The sequence below is a fragment of the Lampris incognitus genome, chromosome 16 (assembly GCF_029633865.1).
Source record: "Lampris incognitus isolate fLamInc1 chromosome 16, fLamInc1.hap2, whole genome shotgun sequence".
Classification (NCBI taxonomy): Eukaryota; Metazoa; Chordata; class Actinopteri; order Lampriformes; family Lampridae; genus Lampris; species Lampris incognitus.
In genome coordinates this window covers 21,830,882-21,839,173 of record NC_079226.1, presented here as the reverse complement: position 1 = coordinate 21,839,173, position 8,292 = coordinate 21,830,882, and the positions used below count along the sequence as shown (strand labels likewise).

Genomic DNA, 8,292 nt, shown 5'->3' with positions numbered 1-8,292 from the left:
TAATGTTTCAGAGTTTATGTTAGGTCAAGAAAGGAAGCATACACGAGAGCAAACAAGTGCTGTTACTATTCAGAAACTTTCAGACAGACGTACCGACAATAGTTGATGCAGCAGTTTGCTTCCATCTCTTAACAGCATTTGCGTCGTTCTCCTTATCGGTGGTAGGTGGTGACGTCTGAAACCTTTCTGAAATTTCTCAACAGATGTGATTCACCACACAGATTTTGATGCAGTTGAAATGTTGCATCATCCTCTTTTGCTGCTGCATTCATGTGAGCGGGACCTTAGTCAGATGCTGTATTGACAACTATTTTTTACAGACCAATTATGTCTTTACTCAGCTATTTTCATTGGAAAGTGATAAGAAATATTCCATCCGTCTCAAGTCACTACTTTGATTCAGTTTTGGAATAAGTAAAAGGGGTATAGGCTTACTGACTAAAACCATTTAAAATCCTCTCTACAGAAAATCCTTCTTAAAAAAAAAGAGCAAATAAACTCTTTCACTCACTCTGAGTGTGTGTGTGTGTGTGTTTTGAGTTTTTGTGTTTTTCCAGGGTGGTCACATCACTGAGAAACTATTTCAGTGTGCTCAGTCAGTTCTTCCAGCTCAAGCTGCTCAAGTTTTCTGGGAATCTCTCACTGTCCTTACGGTTCAGTGCAGGGCAAAAGACAAAGAGTCAGACAAATCATACACATTTGAACCATAGCTGTATATTTCACAAGTTCTTTCTTGTTTAAGAGGCTGGGAGCAAATTTACAACATATTCCTTCTGTTCTACCATACAGTTGTAATAAGTCTGCAAGAGTCTGAAAATTATTTCAGCCACAGTGCCAGTTAAGCTCATTGGATTGGCTTGTTTTCCTCTTTCAACGATGAACGATTAAGAGATCAACAAGGCTGTTAAACATGCAATACAGGTATACAAAAAAATCACTTTACAAACTGCTTCTCAGTAAGAACACACAGACAGGGCGTGATCCTATCTTACAACCATATGGCAGTTAAAAAAAATAAATGACCATTCAGAGGCTGCCATTTAATGGTTGCCTTGAAGTGGCTTTTTCCAGTTACAGTAGTCGCAGTGCTGCAGAGTTTATTAAGTGCAACTCCCATTCCTGCTGTGGGAGCATTCATTGGGCTTGCTCAGTAGCATGGCCAACCATCAAGTCTTTGGGTCTCATCAAGATATCATGTGTGGTGTTTTAACATTGGGAATTGTCTGTGCCAAGTATGAAGAAGACATCGAGAGGGCTGAAGGTAAACAGAAGTTATCAGGGCCTGGAACAGATATGCACACTGACAGGTCGCTGGGACTCTTAGTTTTCCAGAAGTTCAGGTGAGGTATAAGAGAAGTTATGAAACTCATCTTGATTGATGGAGGGGATGAGGGGATCATCAATGGGCGTGAGGGTGGGCTCTTCCTGAGTAAAGTCGGGGTCAAAGTTGTTGACATCCTCTGTTGTTTTCTGGAGGGGTGTAATGAATATTAAATACTCAATGCACTGGCATGATGTGTAGGTGCAAAACATCGCCCTTTATGAAAGCTTTGAAGCAAATAGAAGCTAAAAAGCTTCCTTGTTTCCATTGTAACTAGCACTAGTATCACAAAGCAAATAGAGTAAAAACTGTTGTATTTTCAAGGCAAGAAAAAGTAAACATTACACTCCATTAGGTTATAAGTAATAGTCACATGACTTACAATCCTGGGTTTGAATGGCGGCTCCAGCTCTCTACGGTTCAGCTTTTCCCAGTCAAGGCCAGTGAAGAAGGGATGTCTTATCACAGCATTCTCGCCCCCCTCTGAAGCAACACAGCCGAGACGACGGGCAGGGTTTTTGGTCAAGAGCTGTAGGAACAGAGCAATAAATGGATAAGACTTTTGACTGAAAAAATAACGATTAAAATGAATCAAAAAAAGCTAGTACATAAATAACAATAATGAAATGTCTATAGATAATCTGTAAAGAGGGAGTGATGAAAAGTGTATCGTGTCATTTGATTGGATTGTGATTTTATTGTCCCATTTGACCGATTTCTGGCACAAAGCCAGTGTGGAATCCAGCCAATACAACATCCCGTCAGTCTCCACCTTCTACCCAGACACACACACCCTGGAGGGTGTCTGGCACCTCCCATCCCACATTTGGCTGGAGAATGACCGAGAAAGTAAAGGAAAACGAGTTAACATTGTCTCAGTTTCCTGGTATCATACATGTCCCTGTAGAACCACAGGAGAATAATGGGGCTATTATGTCTCCAACTGTGAGCCATTTCTCTACGATCAAAGTCTGACGCTCGGTAGGTGGAAAAGGCCAGAAGGAGAAGCTAAAACAACACAACAGCAAATAAAAAGGGTTTCAACTTGGCCTCCGAGGAGAGAATGAAGAAACAAATGATTGTGTCTTGGACAGCTCATTGGCTAGGGAGTCTGTACACACCTAACGGCAAGTGGTGACATTCAGGCGTGGCCTAAACAACCCTCTTTCTTTCTCTATCTTTCTCTCTCTCCCTCAGTGAAAGGGTGGCCAGATTTACCTCCAGTCCCCACAGAGATTAATTTGTCTTGTCACATCAACACCGAACACTGTTAACAGAGATCTGACCTGAATAACACAGCAGTCTCAGTGAGAAAAGTGTATGTGGGGAAAAAAGGATAACGTAAAAGACCAAAAGATGGAGCAATAGGAATGAATTTGAGCAAAGTGAAATTAAAAGAGAAATGGAGGAAACAGCAGGGCCGGCTGTATTTGTGGGGTCAAACAGTTTATAAGCCGTTTGGGTTTCTCTCAGGCTGTGTAGACCACAAAACTGAAATAAGACTCTTCTGCTGAAGGTGTTGCCATCTTTCCATGGCTACACGTCAGCTTTGCCATCCGGTTTACCAAGATGGCCCTGTCAGCACAACGGTAGAAAAATTGAGAACCAGTCTACTGAGCAATAGACACATGCAAAGCAATCCCACAGAGGACAATGATTTCATTTGGTTTTCAAAAATGTGGCAGCATGTCACCTTTCCCGCAGTTGTATTTCAGAACCCCCCCCCCTCCATTTTAATATTTCAAAGAGTTTCAGACTCCTATTTTAGCATGTAGCAGAGAATGAAAGCCAAGGCCAGAGAGGGAGTGAATGGCATTCAAAGGGGAAGAGGGACTTATATTCAAAACCTGGGAAGACTTAACATCCACCTTGACGTCCTCCAAAAGGAACCATTTAGCCGATCCATTTAACTCGGAGCAAGGAGAGGCCTTGGTGAGCTTTCAGTATCGAACGTGCGGTGGCATTCAAATCCACTGTGCTGGCGACAGAAACAAGATGCTCATCTTTATGGAACACGTGTCACTCGCAGCGAATCAGAGACGGGATTCTGACCGCCGCTTCCTCAAGCATGTTGAAATAAAAACACTCGGCAGGATACAGCGGAGAAGGAAGGAGGCAGCAACGAGGAATGAGGGGGCGAGCGGGGGAGTAGGGAGGTGGTGTTGTATTTATAGTGTGTCTGCTGTGGTAGAGCATATGGTTATGTAAGAGTCAGGCTACACAGCTGGCTGGCAGAGCTCCGTAAGGCTGCCAGTCATTCTCGCATTCATATCGTCGGTCTGTCAGCCTGTTTGAAGAACAAATAAAGTCTGATCACAGCAAAACCCTCCTTCCTGGGATCGTTCACTGTATCCACAAGTTGCCTGTGAAAATGAAAATCCTACCTCTTATGTGCTCATGTCATATCACTGTCACCCTTGGGCTCCTCTCATTCTTATTTACTACAATGTAAAAGGGCCTCTGGTAACTGCATCGTGTTTATTGGTTTTCCCCATGATGCTTTCAATATAGCCATGGCGGGAATCAATTTCCCCTGCTGTGAGCTCACAAGCATTTCCTCCAATTGTATTAGGTGAACTATATCAAGACCTCTGTGATAAATGGAAACCTGCAGATGCCAAACCTCTGCAAACGAGATGTGAAAAACAAACACTTCAGCCATGCTGGGCTTTTTATCTATCTATCCATGTCCCTAATACAGTTGGTCTGAGTGATTTTTTTTTTTAACAATCAACCTTTAACTATATATCCAAGACTGTTTGTGACAGTGGGCGGACTCACAGCTTTGAGTATGTTCACAGCCTCCGTGCTAAGCCAGGACGCATAGACAACCTCTTCTTTGAGGATGGACTCAAACAGGTCATCTTCGTTCTCTGCTTCGAAGGGTGCATGTCCCGAGAGCATCTCATAGAGCAGCACCCCCAGGGCCCACCAATCAACAGAGGGTCCATACAGCATCTCCTGGAGGATCTGCGGGAACAAAACACATCACCCAAACAGATTAGCCATCACAACATTGCAGAGTATTGACGGTTCTGAAGAGCTTAAGAGTTGCACACATTAGTGCATTAAACTAGGAAGCAGTGCATGATGCCGGGTTGAGGGAGTGTGTGGGCTTAGTGTGTTGGTGGGAATGGGGAATACTGAAGAATAAGTGTTGACAGCAGCAAAGAAACTATTCATAAATCTAGGTATGCAGACCTTGGTCATAAATAAAACTCTTTACAACTGTTTGCACAAACATTAATACATACCAGAGTTCCTCAGTTAGAAAACAAAGCACATCCGTCATGTTGCAATCTAATGGGCTCAGGGTTTCTCAAGTAAACAGCACAAAACTTAAGAATCACAGGATGTCTGCTAAGACATATAACGGCCTTTGGCGTAATTCATACAGGTATTAGGCTTGAGTTGATTTGCGACTGGATCATATACTGATGATTGAAGGGACGATCGACGATTGTTTTTTCCTATGCCAATATTTGTAAAAAAAATTATTTTTCCCCCTTTTTCTCCCCAATTGTATTTGGCCAATTACCCCACTCCTCCGAGCCATCCCAGTCGCTGCTCCACCCCCTCTGCCGATCCGGGGAGGGCTGCAGACTACCACATACCTCCTCCGATACATGTGGAGTCACCAGCCACTTCTTTTCACCTGACAGTGAGGGGGTTCGCCAGGGGGACGTAGCGTGTGGGAGGATCACGCTATTCCCCCCAGTTCCCCCTCCCCCGAACAGGTGCCCCGACTGGCCAGAGGAGGCGCTAGTGCAGCGACCAAGACAAATACCCACATCCGGCTTCCCACCCACAGACATGGCCAATTGTGTCTGTAGGGACGCCCGACCAAGCCAGAGGTATAACACAGGGATTCGAACTGACGACCCCCGTGTTAGTAGGCAATGGAATAGACCACTACGCCACTCAGACACCCCTTAAATAGATTTTTTTATGTTTAAATGTTTTAAATAAAATGTTCACACTCTTTTATAAATGTTTATTCACGTAACTTTAACTGTATTGCTTGCAGAAAGCTTAAAGGTTCAATTATTTCAAAGCTCCATCAGACGCTGAGCCGTGCTCAAGATGATTATTAAAAATCTTTAATCCAAATTAAATTCTAACATCAATAATAATTTTTAAATAATGCTGCCTCCCTTTCTGCTGCCCCCGGCGACCTCAAGTCGCCACGATTGGACGATGTGAAAATAGAAACAATCGGCCATCTCTAACAGGCATATTACCTTGCAGCAGGTCCGAAAAGAGAAGAATGCTGTGAGCATTCCTTGTTGTGATCTTAAGGTGACAGAAACCGAGGCATGCAAAAACAAAGTTGATGTCCAACAAACTCTGCCAAGTGGCAAATTACTGAGACAATTTAAAAACGACTTATATCATAGTGTGGGTGAAAGATTAGTTCATGTGATTCTTTGTGTAAACACTATTGTGTGCCATTGCTAGAGGTCAAGTTGTGAGATGTTGTTTGGTACCAAGGTTGAAACTGACCTCAGGAGCAATGTAATCAGGTGTACCACAGAATGTGCCTGTTGCTGAACCTTCAAATATGCCCTCTTTGCACATGCCAAAGTCTGCCAGTTTGCAATGGCCATCTTTATCTAGAAGAACATTATCCAGCTTCAGATCCCTGGAGAGAGAAGAGAAACATGCACAGACACCAAAATATCAGTATTCAGACATTTTAAATTCAGCATGACTACAAGCAGCAATGTACCAATCCTAAAAAAACATATTGGCCTGCAGCTACTCAGTTGGTAATTTATATCTATATCAGTGATTCAATAGACATTTTAAATGTCTCTTTTTATACAATCTCCAGTGCCACATCCCCTTTAGAGTAATTTCTAAATGTACTTTGAGGGGACTGCTATGTGTGGTGAGAGAGGACAAGGGCCATCTGAGGACAGTGAAACTCCCAGAGGAGAAGGAGACATTGAGAGGTTCTGAACTGACAAACAAACAGCTAGTCAGATGGCTCCCTGACCGCTAACTGGCAGCCAGGAAAAGTCTGACACATTCAACTGACTGGCTGAGCTAGCAAGAAGGAATGAGCACTCTAACGTCAATATTTGCCTGTCAAAACAGTGCCTGAATACAACTTGCAACCTCATGTTAACTAAGACAATTTGGCATCAGTTGCTTTTATCATTACCGATGCACAATATTGATTTTTTTGCCAATAACTGATGAATTCCGTGGTCATTTGGCCGATATCAATATTGATATATTCTAGCTTCATTGCAATACCACTATGAGTTTCCACTTGTGGAGTTACCAATTATTATGGTGTAACTTTGATGACTGGTGCAGATGTAGACAAAACACTGCTTTGTTAATACCAGTCCTGACTTGCTGCTAAAGACTACAGTTTCCAAGTGTCTGCATTCATTGAAAGAGACGAACATAAATCATTTCAACTTAGATGGAGAAAACAAGCAACATTTATTTTGGTATAACCTTTTCAAACATCTTTGCTGTTACATTTTTTTTCTATAACAGGTCGACCCTTGAATGAGGCCCTGTAAAATACTGATGATCACATTGTTTCCTCGTGTAGAAACAATTACTTGTGAATATCCAAAAGGGTGAAATCTGCTCCTTTCAATCATCACAAACTTTTTCCTAGAACTCCAAATAAAGTTGGAAATTAACTTTATCCTTACAAACTAGGCTAATTGCTCATTGTCACATTGAAACAGAAATAGCCTACACTACAGATATTTCTTTGTAGGCTGTAGCATGAGCAGTCTTTCCATTAAAGCTGGGAAAGGCCTTTTTTTTGGCATCATTGGACAAAAATTCCATAATGACCTTTCAGCATATTGTAATTCAAGTTGTCTGAGAGAAAACTAGACTTCTGCATCCCCTCTTGGCTCTGTATTCAGGTTTTAGAAAATCTAGCCTGGGACAGACGATTTTAGCCAATCACAGGTGAGTTCAAAGAGAGAGCGATCCTATTGGCTATTCTACAAATACAGACGCACGTGTACACAATCAATTCGCATCCGCCCTGCCCCGCCGGTCGCTTGTGGCAGTGTTGACTAGTTCTCCCTTTTCTACCAGCCCACCGCACAAGTGTTTTAATTATGAAAATAAATACCCATCCATCCATCCATTATCTGCTTATCCTGCTCTCAGGGTCGCGAGGATGCTGGAGCCTATTCCAGCAGTCATTAGGCGGCAGGCGGGGAGACACCCTGGACAGGCCGCCAGGCCATCACAGGGCCCACACACACACACACACACACACACACACACACACACACACACACACACACATTCATACCTAGGGGCAATTTAGTATGGCCAGTTCACCTGACTTACATATCTTTGGACTGTGGGAGGAAAGCGGAGCCCCCGGAGGAAACCCACGCGGACACGGGGAGAACATGCAAACTCCACACAGAGGACGACCCAGGATGACCCACCAAGGTTGGACTACCCTGGGCCTTCTTGCTGTGAGGCGACCGTGCTAACCACTGCGTCACCGTGCTACCCAGAAAATAAATAAGTAAATTAATCGACAATACCAACTCAAAATGGCTGCTTCATATGGACAATATTAGTGTCACCAAGAGATTCGCTGACATGGATAACTACAATACAAATTTCATGAGTCTCGCTTCAACATTTCCTGGTTGTACACATTTGCATTAGTATATCCGTGTTTGTCTGGTGGGAGGGGGTTAGGACAAAGAGGAGAGGGGCTTAGGACAAAGTGAAGTGGGAGAGCTGCAGGAGGGCTGTATTTTCAAATTCTGGCGTTTTTTTGTTGTTGTTTTTTTCTTGCCTTTCCACTCTTGAGAAAACTGCCTACCCCAGATTTAATGCCAGTAGTCACCGTCAGCACATAATTCATGTGTCATCATACCAGAGTGACATATTTGGTATAATTTTCATATCTGTCCCTATACCGATACATTTTAACCAATTATTGGCTGATAGTAATGAGCTGA

At 43.1% G+C, this 8,292-nt stretch overlaps 1 protein-coding gene across 1 annotated transcript in view; it reads right to left on the bottom strand.

Moving 5' to 3' along the window:
* Positions 1-700: 700 nt before the first annotated feature.
* The window catches only part of prkcha (protein kinase C, eta, a), a 38,159-nt gene continuing 30,567 nt past the window's right edge, over positions 701-8,292 (bottom strand). Inside the window, exons 11-14 of the mRNA XM_056295219.1 lie at positions 5,825-5,963; positions 4,103-4,291; positions 1,704-1,850; positions 701-1,470 (exon numbers count right to left, since the gene is read on the bottom strand). Coding sequence (XP_056151194.1) covers positions 1,321-1,470; positions 1,704-1,850; positions 4,103-4,291; positions 5,825-5,963 — 625 coding nt within the window. The 3' untranslated portion in view covers positions 701-1,320. The remainder of the gene's footprint in view (positions 1,471-1,703; positions 1,851-4,102; positions 4,292-5,824; positions 5,964-8,292) is intronic.